At 43.7% G+C, this 21,456-nt stretch overlaps 4 protein-coding genes across 5 annotated transcripts; all 4 read left to right on the forward strand.

The window, feature by feature from the left end:
- Nucleotides 1-53: 53 nt before the first annotated feature.
- On the forward strand, nucleotides 54-5,202 carry LOC106654269 (facilitated trehalose transporter Tret1-like). Its single transcript, XM_014374066.2, has 2 exons — nucleotides 54-683; nucleotides 3,388-5,202. The coding sequence occupies exons 1-2, from the start codon at nucleotides 611-613 to the stop codon at nucleotides 4,707-4,709; spliced, it is 1,395 nt and encodes a 464-aa protein (XP_014229552.1). The 5' UTR covers nucleotides 54-610; the 3' UTR covers nucleotides 4,710-5,202.
- A 667-nt stretch (nucleotides 5,203-5,869) lies between these two features.
- LOC106655061 (facilitated trehalose transporter Tret1-like) lies at nucleotides 5,870-8,748 on the forward strand. The gene is made up of 2 exons (XM_014375258.2): nucleotides 5,870-6,468; nucleotides 7,202-8,748. The coding sequence occupies exons 1-2, from the start codon at nucleotides 6,393-6,395 to the stop codon at nucleotides 8,569-8,571; spliced, it is 1,446 nt and encodes a 481-aa protein (XP_014230744.1). The 5' UTR covers nucleotides 5,870-6,392; the 3' UTR covers nucleotides 8,572-8,748.
- Nucleotides 8,749-9,322: 574 nt separating this feature from the next.
- LOC106654204 lies at nucleotides 9,323-16,294 on the forward strand. The gene is made up of 10 exons (XM_014373969.2): nucleotides 9,323-9,549; nucleotides 9,632-9,772; nucleotides 9,851-10,516; nucleotides 10,590-11,235; nucleotides 11,526-11,568; nucleotides 13,120-13,213; nucleotides 13,636-13,812; nucleotides 13,911-14,271; nucleotides 14,952-15,253; nucleotides 15,324-16,294. The coding sequence occupies exons 1-10, from the start codon at nucleotides 9,420-9,422 to the stop codon at nucleotides 15,968-15,970; spliced, it is 3,207 nt and encodes a 1,068-aa protein (XP_014229455.2). The 5' UTR covers nucleotides 9,323-9,419; the 3' UTR covers nucleotides 15,971-16,294.
- Nucleotides 16,295-16,703: 409 nt separating this feature from the next.
- LOC106654217 (facilitated trehalose transporter Tret1-like) lies at nucleotides 16,704-19,561 on the forward strand. 2 transcript variants are annotated; one of them, XM_023462782.1, is made up of 5 exons: nucleotides 16,704-16,987; nucleotides 17,159-17,284; nucleotides 17,358-17,718; nucleotides 18,241-18,542; nucleotides 18,608-19,561. In XM_023462782.1, the coding sequence occupies exons 1-5, from the start codon at nucleotides 16,984-16,986 to the stop codon at nucleotides 19,258-19,260; spliced, it is 1,446 nt and encodes a 481-aa protein (XP_023318550.1). In that variant the 5' UTR covers nucleotides 16,704-16,983; the 3' UTR covers nucleotides 19,261-19,561. The 2 variants fall into 2 exon arrangements, with proteins under 2 accessions (XP_023318550.1, XP_014229476.1); XM_014373990.2 differs by having other exon boundaries at nucleotides 16,705-16,987; nucleotides 17,156-17,284.
- The last annotated feature ends 1,895 nt before the right edge of the window (nucleotides 19,562-21,456 follow it).

Here is a 21,456-nt window from a genome sequence, read left to right on the forward strand (position 1 = left end):
TGGAAACTTTTATTTGATCAGATCAATAATGCCCAGAGCTCTCGACAAATTTGCACAAGACTCGCGCGATCCGAGCAACTCGCTCGCGCCACGATTTGCACATGGATTCTTCTCACTCGATTAAGCCGCTGAGAATGGCAATTCACGATTGTCTTTTTTTACGAATTTTTCTCTCATCTTTTTGTTCATACTCTACACATCGTTAATAGATATATTGTGCAAAATTTTGTATTCGCCATTATCTTATCGTTTCTCGTTTCCCGCGGGGCTCTCTTAATTCGTGAGCAAATCGAGTTTTTGTGCGCTCCACTGGTAAAACGCGTTTTGTATTATGTACTCGTAATATACATATAGCGTGTGTATCATCATCAATTATAAAATGAACGAATCTGAGCGAGTTGAGAGGAAGATAGGGGAGAAAGAAAGAGAGAGAGAGAAATGACGATGAAAAATGAATTCTTAACGACTGGTATATAGTTGTTTCGTGTACGCGCTCGTGTCGCGCTCATGCGACGACGAGAATATAGTCTTTTCATAAGCCTCGCACAGATTCGATCGGCTGCTGTGTGGATTTTTTAATATACAATACAAAAACATCACGTGCAGCATCATGGTGCAGCAGAAAATCGAGCAAGGCATTTTTAGTCGACAATTTTTTCCTCAATGGATCGCCGCTGCTGGGGGTAAGTTTTGAATGATTTACAATATCCGAGTGAGAGAGATTTAAAACGATTACTCGCGTGCCACCACGCGAGAAATGTTTTTATCGGTGAAAGCGTCGGGAGGAAAAATAAGAAGTGCAATGGATTTGCCTAACGCGATAACCCATTGGAGATAATTAATTTTTATACTAAATATTATAAATTTTATTGTATCCGTGTATAATCGAGTGTAGATCGTAAAAAAAAAAGATGCCTCGTGTCGAGCACACGCGAATTCAGTATACGCGTCGTTATTGCCGCTGATAGTAGCACAGTCTCAATGTTTACTTTTGAGCCATCAAAAATCAGCGACGCGCAAAAGTGACTCGGCTATAATACAATATCGCGCGAGGCATTTGCATGAAATCGAAGAAATTTAGAACTTAATTGTATCACGTACATACATTTCGAAAATTGTTAAAAAAAAGAATAGGGCCTACTATTCAAGTTTAAAATTAGCCTCCTTTCAAGGCTGTGTTCTTTAAATCTTATCGGAGATTTGATGCAGACACCTGCTTTTTGGGACGCTCGAACTGTAGCGTGAATTAGATTGTAATTTCTATTTCATGATTATTGAGATTGATGACCGAATTATCAAGCTGACAAAAAAATAAAACACTGCATAACACGGAATACTTTGCCTCATTTATGAAATGTATATAATTTTATGAACTCAGGTGAAAATCTGACTGAGAACAGAAAATTTTCGTCACATAGTGAAGAGTTTTAAATGTTCTTAGGCTATTACCAAAGTCTGTTTACTTCAAGCAATTTTTTGCTTTGGTTCATAAAATTATACATTTTATTATCCGGGGTAAAAATGCTTAACATAAGTAATGGCCCTGTGACTAAAGAATAACAGTATAAAATATTTTAAGATATATAAAAATTAATTGGCTTATTATTAGCGATTTGTCTGCAATAATTACGTTATAAATATTCAGCGGATTTTAAATGATCTGAAAATGACAATTTTCACATCTTTTAAAAAATTCAGAATACTTTTTAACAACTTCGAGTTCGATAATATTACTTTAAGCCGCCACCACTAGATGGCCAGTAACTTTATTTGAGTAAACCTGCAAGTGGCAAAGTTAAAATAATTGTATAAGTCAAAACACGATTTCGACAGTCATCCAGATCTATAGATGAGAAGGAATTTAGTTTCAAATTTTCTGACTAAAAACGGAACAATTTTTTTTCGTTGGACGCATACTATGGACATTGGGTATTGTTCTTGAAGGTCCTAGAAAGCTAAAAAAATGCGCGAACATGAGATTTAAAGATAGGTAATTTTTTTTTGGCTACTTTTGTGTTTTAGCGCCCGAAAAGTCATGTTTTCGAGTAAATACGACAATTCACTCAATTTCTAAGTGGCTGAAAAAGTATGAAAACTCATTTAAAAAAAGTGACTGACTACCCCATTCGATAGGAAATTTTCTTGGCTTTCCGATGGTGATAACAGATTTTTCGATACATTGCATATTCACCGAGAAAATCATCACCAAACATGCCGAGCTAAATATCTTGAAAAAATCAGTACGGAAAAATAGCTTTTTATGGTTTCTTTTTGATTTTTTCTTATGAAAATTGAATATTTTGGAAAATCTGATACTACCATCGGAAAACTGAGGAAATTTCCTATCGAAAGCATATTTTCATTAATTTTTTCCGTTGAATTATGAGCGAGTTTTGATTGTAGCGAGCCGCACAACGCTGAAAACTTTGCGACAACGATTAAAACAACTCGGGAACAGAAAACAGCAAACACAGTAAAAGAAATTCGTTTTTATAACATTGTGATTCGACGGAAAAAATAAATGAAGATATGGTTTTGATTGGATTTTCCATCAGCTTTTTCATGGTGGTATCAGATTTTCCAAAATATTCAATTTTCATAAGAAAAAATCAAAAATAAACCAAAAAGTTCACTATTTCCTTACTGATTTTTTCGAGATATTTAGTTCGGCATGTTTGACCATGATTTTCCCGGTGAATGTGCAATGTGTCAAAAAATCTGTTATCACCATCGGAAAGCCGAGAAAATTTCCTATCGAATGAGGTAGTCAGTCACTTTTTTTAAATGAGTTTTGATACTTTTTCAGCCACTCAGAAATTGAGTGAATTGTCGTATTTACGCGAAAACATGACTTTTCGGGCGCTAAAACACAAAAGTAGCCAGAAAAAAATTACCTATCTTTAAATCTCATGTTCTCGCATTTTTTAGCTTCCTAGGACCTTCAACAACATTACCCAATGTTCATAGTATGCGTCCAACAAAAAAAAAATTGTTCCGTTTTCAGTCAGAAAATTTGAAACTAAATTCCGGAATTGCTCATGTTTTTGATAATTTCTACCGTCACAATAAAAAATGTTCATTAAATAGCCAAAAATGTGGCCATAAATAATTGAAAAAGAAATATTAGTTTCGGTTGGTATAAGTCCAATTCTAATGTTTCTTTTACGTCCAAGACGAGACGAAGCATACTATGAGTTAATTTTTCTGTCAATGCGACTGAAATCGCTAGTGACACAATATTATCAAATCATGTAAAATAATTTAAGAATCCACGAAAGATTCGAGTGCTCGGCCATCTTTCATTATCAAAACAAAAGTCGAAGTACGAGCAAACAAAATCAAAAACATGCCACTTTATAACGACGTCATCGCAATTTCTTCTCGCAGTGATCCTCGTGATGGCCCAGTTGGGCGCCATGTGCGGCTGGACGTCGCCCTATCTGGCCAGACTCAGTCGTCCCGACGCCGAGCTGCATCTCGATCCCGGGGAGGCATCGTGGGTCGCCTCCCTCATCAACGTCGGCCGCTTCCTCGGCGCCTTCCTGGGCTCGGGATGCACCCACCTGTGGGGCAGCAAACACGCCCTGCTCCACACCCTCGTGCCCATGGCCCTCGGCTGGGCCCTCATCCTGTGCGCCAAGGACGCCCTGATGCTCTATCTGGCCCGAGTCAGCCTGGGCTTGGGCATGGGCATGGCCTTCTGCTGCTTTCCGCTCTACATCGGCGAGATCGCCGTGCCCCGGATCCGAGGCGCCATCGTCACCGTCGCGTTCTGCGGCTCTCCCTTCGGCAACGTGCTCGCCAGCGTCATCGGTGCCTATACGAGCATGATCGTCTCCAGCTGCGTCTTCCTCGTGCCCTGCCTGGTGGCCATCGCTCTGTTCTGGTGGCTGCCCGACTCGCCGCATCATCTCGTCAAGCGGGGCGATCTCGAGGGCGCGCGCCAAGCCATCGACTGGTATCGCAACGGGGTCGGCGTCGACGAGGAGCTCAAAGCCGTGCAGGCCTTCGTCCAGTCCGGCGACGGTGCCGCCTCCGCCTTCAAGAACTTCCTCGGCCAGCTCAGTCAGCCCTACATCCGCAAGGCCATCTGCATGTCCATGATGCTGTTCATGTACATGCAGCTGTCGGGACTGAACAGCGTCCTGTTCTACATGGAGAACATCCTGCGCGAGGGCCAAGTCACCATTATCGAGCCGGCCCTGACCGTCATACTGGTCAGCGTCGTGGGAGCTATCACAGCCCTCGCGTCGATCAACCTCATGGACAAGTGTGGCAGACGAGTACTGATCATGACCTCCGGCTGTATCATCACGGTCTCCATGCTGATTCTCGGCGCCAGTTTCGTCCTCCTGGATCACGACTACGATCCGGCCTACATTCAGAGCTTCGTCGTTTTCTCCCTGTTTCTGTTCATGATCGGCTTCGTGGCGGGCCTGATGCCCGTGCCGAGTGCCGTGCTCTCGGAACTCTTTCCGGCCAACGTCAAGTGCGCCGCCGCCTGTCTTGCCTGCCTCACAGGGGCTCTGTTCGCATTCGGTGCTTCGAAAGCCTATCAGCCACTGGTCAGTCTCATCGGCGAGGGCTACGTCTTTTTCATTCACGCCCTGCTGATGTCCACCGTCATTCCCTTCGTGCTGCTCTACATGCCCGAGACCAAGGGCAAGTCGCTACAAGAGATTCAAGATATCCTCAGCAAAAAGAGTTGAAAGGTTGGATTTTAAGTTAAATTTTTGGACCTTTGTAAATTATACGAAAATCTAGCGTGTGTTTTCTCAGCTGATCGAATGTTTTTATTCTACCGCGACTATTTCAATAGTCTAATAATTAGCCTTATCTACGAATAAGCGTATAGATTTCGTATCAGATTGTGTATAGATAGATAGATTAAAATTATGTAAATTATGTATATAAAAAAATCTAATAGATATGATGTAATTGCTTGCCTATAACTTTTAATGACTTCGAGTATCTTCGAGTATCTTTGAGTATATTTATTTTTAATTATTAAATGTAATAAAGTTATTTTTTGTAAAAAACAAACTTTTTAACATGGTGACTTCCAATGATACGTCTTTCTTTTGTTGTCCTTTAATATCTCTTATACGCTTACGACAAACCGTAATAAAAAGCGACAATTGACAATTGACAAATAAATTTTTGTATTCTTTTCGATCGCATATGAAACAATAAATAATAGCTAGCGTATTGCTGATGTGTGAAGTTAGTGGGAGGTAAGTAATTTGACAAAGAACAACAGTTTAGAAGCAATAATTCATTTCATTATCGCGCGAAGACAATTGCTACCCTCATTATATTCTTTATATGGCAAAGCAGAATAAGAAAATAATACCCAATTATCGATTCAAAAATATGCAAAGTTTAAATTTGCACTTATAATATAAATATTACTGTTTTTTCCCTATTGTCTTCGTGTTTTTTAATCGCAAGATAATACCGTAATTAACCAAAATTTATACCAAAAATTGGCACTTAGCATTGTAAAAGTGACCATTCGTACGTCTCCGAAAAGAAGAAAATGTTTAACTTACTGCATTATTTAATCGAATCGTTATTAAAAAGCTCGATCTATCGAAGCTTTATCTTTTTATTTTTTCGCAATACCGACAATAACGCAAACGAAAGGATTATTTTATTTAAATACGCAGGCAAGGCTTTCTTTATCGATCGATAAATAATTATAAATCACACAAACCAGTTTCATATGTAACGCAGCGCAGTATCATTTTACCTTCTCTCGGGACACACGCACCTACTATCAGTCTCTCTCGAGGCATAGTTTTGGCCTATTAGTACCTGGCATAATCTAAATTAATATATTGGCATAGTAGCATTGTACACTCGCGCTCGCTCGCTCGTCATTGTAGCGAAGCCTACAGCTATAGAAACACGTGAGAGGCGACAACTCTCGAGGCTCGTTGGCAGTACCATCGCTCGGAGATCCAGTCATACTAAAAATACGCGCGCTGATAGTGTATTGTTGTTTTGAGTTCATTCAGAACTTTATACCGATCACTCGTCGCTGGCTGTAAAAAATCGTGCCGAGTTCGTGATCGAGCTTTCGATTCGAGGCAATTTTTATTTCATTTTTTTTTTTTTATACAACGATCAAACTACAAAATTGACTCTCTTTCTTTCTTCTGTGAAAATTTCAAGTGGTATTTAATTAGACTCTCGAGTATTGTAATCTTATCGTGGCCCCGATGTAAATAGATGACTCGTTGAATTGCTCCTTATAAATGTCGACCATCAGTCGGGAACAGCTCGCGGCTCTATACCCCGTACAATCGTTTCACGAATGAAGAGACAGACGTGGGACGTAGCTTTAGCAAAACACACCTAAATGGATCAAGAGTCCAGCACGCATCATCATGGTCGTACCGGCAGTCAGCAGTAGTAGTTTTCTCTCAACCAAGTACTATCCGCAATGGATAGCCACCGTAGCAGGTGAGCTTATTGCTATCTTTTATCTAAAAATTTTTTTGATATCGACGAGAGAATGTGCTTTTCTTAATTTTTTCATTTTCATAGTTAAGTGTATGGATCTCATAAGATTTTTTCATACTGGACTTTGCATATTTAACGCTTACAATCATTTCAGATATTTAACATTCATTTTTAAACAATATGATTTGAAAGTATAATAATTTTATCACTGAGCATTTTTGAAATTTGCTAAATGTTTGATGCGTTAGTCACCGTGACGATGCGAAAAATGTATATAAATTGACTTAACTCTGAAATTAAGCACAAATCGATTTTTTTCGCAGCGTGTTGGTGAAAAATTGATGGCAAAATTTGGACGACATTGAACTACTTTGATCATTTAAATTTAATATTCTACATTTTAAAGTTCTCAGAAACGATAATATAATCGTTAATTTGATAGTTACCCAAAAATTTGACATAATTAACATAATAGAACGATGTAATATACAAAAATTGTGCTCTTTTAAAGAGCTCCCAGTATGAGATTGTTTCAACATATTGAGAAATAATTTTAGCAAAGATTAATTGTTACACCGTACAGTCTCAGAAAAAGTAAGGTATTTCATGAAATAAAAATATATATAACTAATACATTTCTCAATATGTTGAAACAATTTCACCGGGTTCAAAGAATTCGTCAAAATAGCCCAGTTGTAATAACGATAATTCCAATTTTTTCTTCCTTTCACAGTATTATTCACGGTGCTCCAGATGGGTGCCATGTGCGGTTGGACGTCGCCCTACCTGGCCCGCTTAACCACACCCAACGACGAGCTCTGGGTGACTCCGGCCTCGGCCTCGTGGATCGCCGCCTTGCTTCACGTGGGCCGCGTCGCGGGCACCATCGTGGGCCTCGTCTGCACCAACATGTGGGGCAGCAAGCGCGCCATGGAGCACACCCTGATCGTCATGCTGCTGGGCTGGTGTCTCGTGCTGTTCGCCGACAGCGCCCTGATCCTCTACTTCGCTCGGTCTCTCAGCGGCATGGGCATCGGCATGATATTCTGCTGCTTTCCGCTCTACATCGGCGAGATCGCCTTCGCCGAGATACGCGGCGCCATCTTCACCCTGACCTTCTGCGGCGCTCCGCTGGGCATCCTCGTGGCCTGCGTCACAGGCTTCTATCTGAGTCTGAGGCACTCAGCCATAGTGTTCATCGTGCCGTGCGTGCTGAACATCGCCCTGTTCCTGTGGCTGCCCGACTCGCCTCATCGACTCGTGCGGAAGGGTGATCTGGCCGGGGCTAAACGCGCCATCTCGTGGTATCGCAACGGCCATGGCGTCGACGAGGAGCTGGCCAACGTCCAGAAGTTCATCGACTCGTCCAGCGAGTCCGGTTTTCTGGACTTTTTGCGCCGCCTCCGGGTGCCCTACATCCGCAAGGCCGTCTTCATCTCGATGATGCTGTTCATGTACATGCAGATCAGTGGCCTCAACTCGATCCTCTTCTACATGGAGATCATCTTCCAGAAGGGTCAGGTGACTCTGCTGCGACCCTCGCTGGCCGTCATCCTCGTCAGTATCGCGGGCGTCCTCGCGGCCGTGGCCTCCACCAATCTCATGGACAAGTGCGGCCGTCGAGTGCTGCTGATCGGCTCGGGCTCCGGCGTCACCCTGGCCATGCTCATGCTCGGCACGCACTTCGCACTGCTGAACTATCTGGGCCTCGCAGCCGCGGAGCACTTCCAGGGCCTCATAATCGGCGGCATCTTCGTCTTTATCGTGAGCTTCATGCTGGGCCTCATGCCCGTGCCGAGTGCCGTCCTCGGTGAGCTGTTCGCCGCCGACACCAAGTGCCAGGCCGCCTTCGTGTCGAGTCTGGTCGGGGCCATCTTCGCCTTCGGCTCCTCCAAGCTGTACCAGCCCATGGTCGACGGCATCGGCGAGGCTTGGGTGTTCTTCATTCACGCCCTGCTGATAATCACGATCGTGCCGTTCGTGCTGCTATTCTTGCCCGAGACCAAGGGAAAGTCTCTCCAAGAGATACAAGATATTCTCAATCCGGGCGGCGTAGTCAAGAATAATAATGACTCATCCCAAGCGTCCGTCGATCGCTTTTAAAAAGATATAACAATACCGCGATAAGTCTGTGCGATGACAAATGTGACCGAACTATGATTAGTCGAGATAATCAGTTAAACTCATGTAAATAGATAAATAGATGTATAATATTTTTACTTTATCGCAAATCTGTGATTGTATTGTTAAGTAGCGAATTATATAACGATAAAAATCTGAGTTGACGAAAATTTTTTTTCTATCGTATACCGATTGTTTATTTATTGCCATCTAATAAAGAACTTGAAAGACAGAGCAGTTAATAGCTAAAGAGAAGACAAAAAAACATCTCAGCAATTGATTCGCTAACTATTTTCACTTTAAACGCGCAGAAGATCGTCGCTTATTATTATTGACAATCGCATAATGTTCCGCTGCAAGTGTACATACGAAAGGCAAGTCAAAAGCAAGACGAAGAAGAGCAGAAAATGCAACCGCATAAGTTGCACTCACTTGGCTCTATATCCATCTCTCTCTTTCGCGCTCGCGCGCGAGCCACCACAGAGCCAGCGTAGCGCAAGGGATTAAAAGATAAAAAAAAAAGGTAAAGAAGAAAAGTAGCCAGCGGTACGGCAAGTCTCGCGTGTATAAGCGCGTCGAGGGTGACAGTCGTGTACGGATTCTTTCTCGCGAGCGCGAGAGAGACGGATAGAGAAAACGAACGAATGAGAGAAACGAGACATTGAAAGCAGCAGCGAGTGCTAGTGGCTAGTCGAGAGGGTGAAGCTCTCTGGGCCGCTCGCTCGTCTCTCTCTCTCTGTGGGCAGTGCTGCACTCGTCGTCGTCATCGTCATCATCGAATAGTCGTCGTGATTTGTCGTCGTAGTTGATCGTTGCTTTCTATAGACATCATGCCACCTTCGCCGATGTTTCCGTTCGATCGGTTTCGCGACTCCGCGAATTATCCTTGTCGCGTGTCGATCGTGTCCGACCAGGCGTCACTAGATTTGGCGCTTGCTCCCGCGAGGCAGCAGGAAGTGCGTAAGTAAACATCGTTATTGATATTGTGTCGAGGGTGGTCGCTGCACTGGCTTATATATATTTTTTCAAAAATGCAATACAGCCGGGAGCAAGCACGACAACAATCACGACTCCTGCAACAATTCGCACAAAACGACGGCGGCGACGGCGACGGTGTTGACGTCCAAGAGCCTCGTTAAACGGATCAAGCAACTGTTGCCTCAAGCCTTGTCCGCTTTTACAGGTATCAATTTTTCTCTTTTCTTTGTTTTCATTATCGCTCTGCGTGCGTGTCGATATCGTAATCGCGCGACTTGTGCAGTATGGATCATAATCGTGGAGATCGGCATCACGTGCGTCTGGTGCTCGCCCTACCTGGCCAAGCTCACCGCCAAGGACTCGCCTCTGCCGCTGAGCGATCGCGAGGCCTCGTGGGTCGCCGCGGCCCTCTTCCTGGGCCAGCTTCTGGGCTCGGTGTCGGGCGCGGTGAGCGTCAATTTCGGCGGCAGCAAGAGGACCTGCCTGATCACGGCCCTGCCCATGGCGCTGGGCTGGATACTCGCCTACTTCGCCTACTCGCCCGGTTGGCTCTACGCCTCGAGATTCAGCTCGGGGATCGGCTCGGGTCTCGGCTTCAGCTGCTTCCCGCTGTACCTGGGCGAGGTGGCCGACCCCAAGGTCCGAGGCTCGCTCGTTTCGTTCGCCATGATGGGCGCACCGGTGGGCAATCTTCTGGGCAGCATCATCGGCTCCAACATGAGCCTGAAGATGTCGAGCGTCGTCTTCCTGGCCCCCTGCGTGCTCCTGTTTCTCTTGCTCAGCGTCATGCCCGACTCGCCTCATCATCTGGTGAAGCAGGGTAAATTGGACGAGGCCAGATGGGCCATCGGTTGGTATCGCGGCTGCGAGTCCGCCGTCGAGAAGGAGTTGGAGGAGACGATCATCTTCGTCAAGTCGACCGAGGCAATTAGCTTCAAGGAAAAACTCGGTGAATATACTCACATATAATAATTGTTGTTAATCGATATGCTAATCATCAAATCTCGTGATCTTCTTCACAGGCGAATTCAGATATCGTCACAATCAAAAGGCCACTATCCTCGTGATGTCGCTGTTCGTCTTCATGCAGCTCTCCGGTCTCAACGACGTCCTCAGCTACATGGAGATCATTCTCGTGCGCGGCAAATTCGTCCTCTACAAGGCCTCGAGCGTCGTGTCGTACGCCGTCGCCGCATCGGTCCTCACCGCTATCTGCTGCATCGGCCTGACCGACAGATTTGGTCGTCGCCTTCTCCTAATTGTCTCCTCCCTAGGCGTCGCCTTATCTCTCAGCATCCTCGGCACTCATTTCTCGTTTCTCGAGGAAGCCGAGACATACCCTGGCTCTCAACTACTACCCATGATCTCCGTGTTTCTGTTCATCATTTTCTTCACCGTCGGCCTCAGCTCCATACCGAGCATAGTCGCCAGCGAGGTCTACTCGGCCAACGTCAAGCCTCTGGCCACCTGCCTGGTGAATCTCACCTCGTCCGCTGCGGCCCTCGTCGCCGCCAAGTCGTTTCAGCCGCTCGTCGATCTGATCGGCGAGGCCTGGGTGTTCTACGGCCACGTGCTCGTCACGCTGATGGTCGTGCCGTTCGCCGTGCTCTTCATGCCCGAGACCAAGGGCAAGTCGCTGCAACAGATCCAAGAGGATTTTCTGAAAAAGTAGACAAAGTCGCCAATGTCTGTACTGTACTGTTCATGAAATAGTGTGTTTAATCCGCGCGAGCCAAGTCGAGTGCTGCAGAGTTGCTGCAGTGACTCGATAAATCGATAAACTTTAATTAGTATTATACAAAACCTGTGTTCGCCGTCAGTATTCTTTTCAATTAATTTTAATTTTTTTGTATATGTCACTTTTTTATATGAAGATTTGTCGAATAAAAAAAAAAGCGTTTAAATGTCAATGTGTCTATTTCTCTACTCTGCATATCTGTGCAAATATATTCCAACAGCCAATATCAAGTGTCGTATTACGTAACCCCGGCAATGGCTGTTGTATATACTTATACTCGGCTACGGCGGCCACGGGGGTGCTGCTGCTGCCGCTGGTTGATAATAATAAGTGTCCGGGGGAGCTTAAAGTTACGTGTATGGTTTCGCCCTATAACTGCTGAGAAATTCGCGATAACCCTATGGGTATAAAACGGTATTACAAAGAAACTGAGAGAATAATTTTTTTTTCAAGCGTCGTCATCGTATCGTGAGTCACGATCATCGTATCGATGAACGAAATAATTTTTTTTTTTTTGCGTGCACAATATTTTTAATGAAAATATTGAAAGTCAAGCGATAAACAATTAATCACCTCGTTGGAGGCGCGCATCGCTTAAAAATTCGAAAACTGCGCGCGAGTGAGAGAGAGAGAGAGAGAGAGCAATATAATTTATGCTTGCGGTGTGAGTAATGCGCTTATGTAAGTCAACAATGTATGTGTGCACGTTTCAAAATTGTCAATGTAATAAAAGTGTGGGAGATGCGCATTTTTTTCTTCGTTCGTTTGTTTACAAACAATCGTGTGTACGCGAGTTGCCACGCATTCGAAAAGACGGGCTGCAGTGGTCACTACTGCGTTCGCGCACGCGAGTCTTCGATATATATAAAAACGCGCGCGAGACTTCGAAGTCTTCGGGATCGAGATTTAATTTTTTCTCATAATTTTGTTTTTTCATTCGCATCTCTGCTGCACGCGCACACGCACACAAGAGAGCTGCTGCTGCTGCAACTCGTTATAAAATATATATCTTCGCGCGGAGCGTCTCTGCGCGCGGCCTGGCGTGAACTCGTTCTGGCGTTTCGAAAAATAAAAAAAGGTATAATATCCAGCCGATGGAAGTAAAGTCATTAAATAATCGCGTCGCGGAGACAGAAATTATACGCTAAACGCGTGCACTCGTTTTGAAGTACACCAGGCTCAGGCTCTGCTGCTGCTCTCTTGGCTCGTGAAAGTAGTCATTCACGATTGAATATTTATCGTGACCGTTATAAGTTCAAAAATGTAAGTTTTCTGCAGCAGATAAGGCATTTTATGTTACATAAAAAAAAAACAAGAAGATTGAAGTGCCGCTTGCATGTTTATGCATCTCGGTTACAACATTCGAGAGCGTATAATATATAGATATATATTTTCTCCTCGAGTGGTATTCAAGTTGCATAAGATTTTTCGCACTTTTACGCCTCCTGCGGACTGCGGACTGCCTCACGCACACAGTTTTCCATCTGTATCTCTTCATGCCGCTGCCGCACAACCATGTGTGTGCTTTTAACCTTGCTTATCTAGTCTTTTTTTTTCTTTAATTACGCTTAACCTTGCTTACATCGATGCATTTCGTATGAATTAATTGATGAATAGATCGTTGCAACTCTATGGCAGCGGCACATATATATGTCCATTCATAGAGGAGAGCCTCGCGGGAGCTGCGGGAGCGAGTCTACGGTCGTCGCCGAGAGCACAGCTAATAAGTCCATACACCGTTAATTTGTCAAATCGAGTGCAGCCGCGCGACGAGAGTGTGTATCACAGTGCAATAGTAGCCAAACAAGTGAGAGTTCGCTGCCTTTTTTTTGTCTTTGTTTTTTTTTGCCCGTTGTTGTCGAACGTTCGTTTATGTCTACATTATGACGCATCCAGAAGCTAATGAGCGTAAGTTGCGTATTATATCAATAATGTGTCAATTCTTAACCGATTGTTCATTTATGCATGCACGTCTATCATGCGCTCGCTTACTTAAGAAGCTTAGCGCGCGATCGCACTTCGCGACGATCGCACACAGCGCGAGTATATAAATTCATTAATTCCGTTATTAATAATATGCGCGTGCACATTAGAAGTCTCGAGTCTCGAGCTAGAGACGCCGCCGTCAACGAGTAATTATATCTTGGCGCATAATCGCTCGTCTAAAAAGCTACACAAACAAAAATACGCGTGTTTTGCAAAAAAGTGTGAACTTCTTTTTTTTTTTGTCATGAAATTTTCACACGAAAACTCTATTCTTATCTTATCTGCGGAAAAGCTGAATTCGCGCGTCGACTCATGACTAAAGGATATTTATATTGCTCGATCAGAACTCAAGAGCTTATTCGCTTATGGCGACGAGCGCGACGAAGGCAGCAACGGCACCAGTGTCAAAGAAGAAGCCACGACGTCGTCGGCAGCGCCATTGCAGTGTAGAATGTCAACGTCCAAGAGCATCGTGGCCAGGGTGAGGCTTCTGTGTCCGCAAGTTTTGGCAGCCGTCGCAGGTGAGTCGAATAACACGAAGAAGAAATCGGTTCGCCATTGCCGATCCGCGATCGTGCAGAGTGTGTACCATATTGTTGTTGTTTTTTTTTTCGTCCAGTATGGCTGATAACGTTGGAAATCGGCATCAGCATCGTGTGGTCGTCGCCGTATCTGGCCCAGCTCATGGAGCCGGACTCGCCGCTGCCGCTGAGCCCCAGCGAGGCGTCGTGGGTCGCGGCGCTGCTCTACCTCGGCCGTCTGATCGGCTCGGTCACGGGCGCCGCCAGCGTCGATCTGTTCGGCAGCAAGAAGTCGTGCCTGTTCAGCGCCCTGCCGATCGCCGCCGGCTGGATACTGACCTACGTGGCGACCTCAGCGGCATGGCTCTACGCGGCGAGGATCAGTCTCGGCCTGGGGTTCGGCTTCGGCTACGCCTGCTTCTCGCTGTATCTCGGTGAAGTGTCGGATCCGAAAATCAGGTGCGTTATATAGAAATGATCGAAATTTTTGTGGCTATAGTTTTTGCTCAACGGATAAGTTTTTTTTCAACAATTTATGGTTACATATGGAGTTATAGAATTAACGATAGAATCATTTACAAACAGAGATACAAATTATGTCCCCTTGACTTATACACCTATTTTCACTTAGCCACTTGCGGATTTACAAATACTCGGTACTCGCCATCTAGCGGTGGAGTCTTAAAGTGCTATCGTCAGATTTGAAATAGGTAAACGTAAGAATGCATTATCAGTATTTTACCACGATGCTTATTGGAAGAACTTCTTGTAAGAAAACGGTTTAATAACCGCTTCACTTGATAGTCCATAGAGCACGGCCCACTTTAAATTTTAATTCATCGCAATCGTAATTTTCTCATAATGCAATTAAAGTACATTTTCACGCGAAATATTATCGAAAAATCTGTCAATTTCTCTATCTCTCATCGGTGCGCGCACGTTGTACTATCCTCTTATCTCGTGCGCCTCGAGTACATTTCTTATCGCTCGCTCGCTCGTGTGCCGCGTGCGTGCATACAGTAGTGACAGCAGCAGCCAGCTGATCATTGATCAAACAAAACTAATCGTCCACGCTCTGATGTAATATAATTTAATTATGCCAAGTTCAAACAACGTCGTTTATTGTACGATCTTTGCAGGGGTGCCCTCGTCTCGTTCGCCATGACTGGCGCGTGCGTGGGCAATTTTCTCGCCAGCGTCACCGGCTCCAACATGAATCTCCAGACGTCGAGCGTCACGTACTTCGTGCCCTGCGTCGTGCTCGTGATCATGCTGGCGATCATGCCGGACTCGCCCCATCATCTGGTCAAGCTGGGCAAGTTCGACGAGGCTAAGAAGGCGATTGAGTGGTATCGTGGCGGCGACCAGGTCGAGAAGGAGCTGGAAGAGGTCACCGAGTTCGTGAGGTCGACCGCTGCGGCGAGCTTCTGTCAGAACTTGGGTGCGTATAAATGATTTACATACGTATGATACGATGATCGACTTTCGTTAATTATAATGTGTGTCAACAGGTGAATTTAAAGAGCGTCACGTTCAACGAGCCACGATCCTTGTGATGATGCTGTTCGCTTACATGCAGCTGTCCGGCCTGAACAACGTCTTTTTCTACATGGAAACGATTCTCAAAAACGGCCAAGTCGACATGGTCAAGCCCTCCACCATCGTAACCTACGCCCTCGGCACGGCAGTCGTCGCCTCGGTGCTCTACATCGGCCTCTACGACAAATTCGGTCGTCGGCTCCTGATGATCGTCTCGTCGCTGGGCGTCTCCGTCGCCCTGACTACCCTCGGCACGCACTTCATTCTACAATCGGCCGGCGTCCAGTGGACCGGATCCCAGTGGCTGCCCGTCCTCTCCATATTCGGCTTCATTGTTTTCTTCGTGCTCGGCCTCGGCTCGATACCCTGCATCGTCGCCAGCGAGGTCTACTCGGCCAACGTCAAGTCCGTCGCGACCTGCATGTCGAATCTGACCGCGGCAGCCACGGCGTTCGCTGCCTCCAAGGCCTATCAGCCGCTGGTCGATATCTGGGGCGAGGGCCCGGTATTTTATCTGCACGCGGCAATCACCCTGACGTCCGTCCCGTATGCCCTGTATTTCATGCCCGAGACCAAGGGAAAATCCCTGCAAGAGATACAGAATGACCTGAGGAATTGATGATCGTTTTATCGCTGTTTTTTGAATGTTTTAGAGGATGAAATTAATGCGTGCAAAGACTGTGAAAAAAATTTAGTTTTTAGAATTTTTAATTAGGAGCTTTATCGTGTATATGTGTTCAATAGGACATTAGTGATGTAAGAGAGAAAAAATATATTTTTTATAATTTATACTTAGTTAGTTGAACCGACTTTTGTGATTTTATATTATACAATGTAAGCGCTTAGAATGATAATACCCGTATCGAGCAAAATAAGAATAATCAATTTTTTGTATAATGGATATGTAAAATAATTTTCCGAATAAAAAGATCGTCCAACGTGACTCAGATCGTAAAGCACTCAATGCATTATATGGTCTTAAGTGGATGCAGCAAGCGCACGAGATCGTCAAGTGCATAAAGTTTAATACAGTATTTCTCTTTCTTGACAACTTTAAGTACCCCCCAGCAGTACATGCAGACAACAAAAAAAGATAGAATAAAAAGTCGAGATATCGAAAGCTTTCGTATATTATATTTTAACTGATACGCAAGTCGTCGTGGCAAGGAAATCTACATTACAGATCTTCGCCGAGCGAGATGTGTCGCAGTGCTGCTCGTGCAACAACCGACGACGACCGAAAGCATCGAGAATCGAATTATCGTCGTCGAAGCTGATTGATACGGTCGTCGTCGTCGTCTTCGGCGGCTCGAACATCGCTGCTGCTGCCTCGAGCGCGTTATTTCACAAGGAGCTGCAGCTATTATACGGGCTGCGTTCGATGATCAGTCCTCCAAGCGCAGCAACTAGTAGCTGCAAGCGCGGGATCTTCGTTCTCTCTCTCTCTCTCTCTCTCGCGCGTTCAATTTAGTTCTGTTAACGATTTTGCCAGATCGTAAAGATCGCGATCTGTGCGCGACTGAAAATTTTCTTCACGCACAGAGCAGAAGCGCGAGTTGATAGATTTGCGTCGGTTTTCGAATTTTGCGACGGCGACGGCAGCGGCAGTGGAAAAACCAAGAAGAATTAAAGATGAGTAAGTGTCTCTCAAATTAACGCTGCAATTGACGTAATCGAATTACCTAGAAATGTGCCTGCTTTGTCTTATACAGTAGTTTGGGAAAAATTTATCCGATCACGGTTGCGTTGAAATTTGATCGAGAGGAAAATTTCGAGTGGTTAAACGATCGTCGATTTTTTTCAGCAGGAGGCGAAGATCCAGAGACACATCAGGGTACATCGGAATGTAACAGGAGCCCAGAGCTAAAAACAAAGAAGAGCATCTTCGTTAGGCTGAAAAATTTGTATCCACAATGTTTAGCCGCATTGGCAGGTAAGATCGTGCAAAAAATCGATCGGTTCAGATCGGTACTGAAAATTTCAAAAAAAATCATACACCGTTGCAGTATGGCTGATAACGCTGGAACTGGGCATCATGATCGTCTGGTCTTCGCCCTATCTGGCCCAACTCACGGTGCCCGATTCACCTCTGCCGCTGACTCTGACCGAGGCCTCGTGGGTCGCGTCGCTCCTCTACATAGGGCGCATCATCGGTGCCATTCTCGGTACCTACCTCGTGAATGAGTACGGCAGCAGAAAGACCGTGCTCAAGACCGCGGCTCCCATGGCCCTCGGTTGGATTCTGACCTATTGCGCCACTTCGCCGGCCTATCTCTACGCAGCGAGAATCAGTCTGGGCATCGGTTTCGGTCTCGGTTACAGCGGCTTCGCCCTGTACCTCGGTGAGGTAGCAGCGCCGAGAATCAGGTTGGTGCACGATTGAATTCGCATGTATAGGTGTCGTTACAATTACGCCGAAAAATAATTTACGATCCGATAATGATTGGATTGTATAATTTTTTTTCGTGCAATTATCGCATTACATACTCTTTTTTACATAGAGAGATAAACGGTATGATGGATTTGACAATAAATAATATCAGCGTGATAACTGTCAGAAAAAAATTAATATAAACAAGACTACATTTGCGGTCCGTTTTTTCTTCATAATAGAACATATCAATTTCTTGATCAATCATTAAAAAGAAATAAATAAATTAGAGAAAAAAACTTACTCTATAACATGAATGTTGACTCCAAAATGAAGGATTGAATTTTCAAAACCATGTTTTGACTTATACACTTATTTTCACTTTGCCACTTGCAGATTTACAGAAAAAAAATACTCGCCATCTAGCGGTGAATGCTAGTTTTAATAATGATTGAATTTACACGAATCTTTTGAGCAACTATCGGAAAAAATCATAATTCAATTGCGCGCTATTTCAGGGGTACGTTAGTATCATTTGCCATCCTCGGCGGATCTTACGGAAACTTGTTGGTCAGTTTCACGGGTGCCAATATGAGTATGCAGCACACGAGCATTATGTACTTCGTGCCGTGCGTCTGCATCATGATTTTGCTTCTCTATCTACCCGACTCGCCGCATCATCTGGCGAAACTCGGCAAGTTAGACGAGGCAAGAAAATCATTGATTTGGTATCGTCATTCGGAGGATATCGACCAGGAGCTGGACGGAATAGTAGTTTACGTAAAGGCCTCCACGGCTTCTAGTTTTAGGGAAAAATTAGGCGAGTAAAATTAATTTTCATTCGATCGGTTGAAATATTATTGCTAAACTTGAATCATTTCACAGGTGAATTTCGAAAACCCCACGTTCGCAACGCCACCATACTAGTCATGATGCTGTTTGCTTTCATGCAGCTGTCGGGTCTCAACAACGTCATGTTCTACATGGAGATAATCCTGAAGAATGCCCACCTCGACATGATCGAACCGTCGTTGGCCGTCACCTACGCCATCATAGCCTCCATCGTCACCGGCAATCTGTGCGTCGGCCTCTACGACAAATTCGGCCGTCGCCTGCTGCTGATCATGTCGAGCGTCAACGTCTCGCTGTCTCTGGCCGGTCTCGGGGCGCACTTCACCCTCGAGTCCGCCGGCGTCCAGTGGGCCGGATCCCAGTGGCTGCCACTCCTGTCCATCTTCGCCTTCATCACGAATTTCGTCGTGGGCCTGGCCTCGATACCGAGCATCGTCTCGAGCGAGGTCTACTCGGCCGACATCAAACCCGTGGCGGCCTGTATGGCCAATCTCACTGCTGCAGCCGCGGCTTTTCTCACCTCCAAGGCCTATCAGCCGATGGTCGACGCCTACGGCGAAGCCTTCGTGTTTTTCACCCACGCCGCGATCACAATCATGATCGTGCCGTTCGCCCTGATATTCATGCCGGAAACTAAGGGCAAGTCGTTGCAGCAGATACAAGATCTCTTGATGAAAAAGTCTTGATTGTAATAATAATAAAAAACAACGAATTGTAATCTCGGGATCGTGCGCTGATGAAATTGTGCATTATATTATTGCGCTACCGTATATTACATTGAACGCGGTTTGATCGTCGGCGAACGATTTGCCAAAGTTAAAAAAGATTGTTGATTCGATAAGTTCGCAAATATTTGCGAGTTGTACAATTATTTACTTTACTTAATTACTCAAACAGCTTCGTTATTTTATATATGATTTTGTCAAATGATATTTCCTTATAAAATTAATAGTATTATAATTATAGCAATAAATTTAACAAATTCAATTAAAATAAACTATTGACAACACTTTCTTATTTAGTTTTCTGTCCAATCTAATATTAAATTTCGTCAGCTTATTTATATATTTTTTTTTATCAAACCGCAGTGATGAAATGATGACGATTTTCCTGCTACGACAAAAAAGTATCAAAAAGTTTTTTAGAGTTGATAAAAATTAAGTTTCAGAATAACTTTTTAAATTAAATATAAAAAATTAATGATATGTTAAGCAGTCTCGTGCATGCATAACATGAGAAACTGGTTCAAATTAGTATCGTCAAAAAATTAATCACTCATGCAGAGATAGATGTGTCAATGTCATTGATCTTAAGATTTCGCGCACCACTTCAACGCATGACAGCCATTAGTTTGTGCTAATTTTAATAAATATACAAATAGACCCCAATGAACAATTTACACACAATATTATGATCTGGTAATTATGATCTCTATTTGTATAGATTCGCAATGGTATAATAGCTTATCAGTTTTATAATACTTGGATCGAGGAAGAGAATCCCGAAATAATATATAATTGTCATGCTCCATTAATGTGACTCGTGGAGTGAAAGTAATGTCTGAATAGATTTTTTTTTCATGTAAATCAGCTTTATATGTTGTTGTTTATTCAGTTTTTTAGTACACCTAAAAAACAATTGACAGAACAACTCGAATCCTTGACTTGGCTTGCGTTCGATAAAAATACTTCGAAGACGCCGATATACGCAGTTACAATAGTACATTCGATTTTTTTAGAGAAAAAATGAGCTTTGCGAGAATAATTGACACTAATACAATATCGGGTTAATTTGAGCGAATACCGCTTTAGGACCAACGCGAACTCGTCGTCGCCACACAATATTTAATGACACGTGTGTGTGCGTAATCAACGTATTAATATACTACTACATATGAGACAGACTAGAAGTCGTAATTGTTTTTTCTTATTGCACGTGATTTATACTGTTACAGCATTTGATCAAATAAGTACATGAAGTTTTGACGTGATAATGAAAGTGTGATGCAAAGTTCAAAACGATTTGCCTCTATAGTTAGTGCGATCCGTTGATGGTATATGATTCGACGATTGGATGATGTAAAAAATAAAAATTTTGAAAGCATAGTGTGTGTGTATGTTTTTTGTCTAGGCGTGATAAATCTGTCCAAAAGTAAGATGCTTGATAATCACATAGCTAATTAAACTTTTTGCATTTTTGGATTTTTTTATAATTAAAGTCGATAAGCTCGATTTAGTGCAAGAAACTGCAGTTCGTCGTCGCACGCACTTGCAGATATAAACGTGACTCGGTCGCGTTATTTCTCATTGACGTTTTGACGTACGTGCTGGGAAAAAGCGTGAACAATTAGGTATTCAAGCTTTTGTTGTTATTTTGCTTTGATACCGAAGATAAACATTGGTAGACAGCGCGTCTAGATTCATGACATTTTTTTATACAAGTCAAGCTTCATCGTGTGTCGATCGTTGAACAAAAGCTAACCCTTTGGTAACAATATAAAGTTTTATTGAAAACAACATATTTTTTTGTAAAGTTCGTCTTCGGGAATCCCACAAAAGCTACAGTTTTAAAAGTAATTTATCACTGAATTTCTAAACATTTAAATCGATAATTGTTTTATTTTGATTCTTTCTTTGATTTTTCTTAATTAGATAATCCAAGTTTCGGGAATTATCGAGAAGATCGTTAACGTACTCATTGACCGATTAACATCTACGATCGGCGCGTGAAAAGAGAGAAAAAAAAAATTAAGAAAAAAAGAAGAAGAGATATCGATGTGTTGTCGATGCATCGAGAAAACATTTAGATAATAGGTGGGGTATATACGCGAACGTAAAAGCTCACAGACGCGTCGATACACGTATATATAAATGTGCGTGCAC

The sequence above is a fragment of the Trichogramma pretiosum genome, unplaced genomic scaffold (genome assembly GCF_000599845.2).
Source record: "Trichogramma pretiosum strain Unisexual culture from Peru unplaced genomic scaffold, Tpre_2.0 scaffold1, whole genome shotgun sequence".
NCBI lineage: Eukaryota > Metazoa > Arthropoda > Insecta > Hymenoptera > Trichogrammatidae > Trichogramma > Trichogramma pretiosum.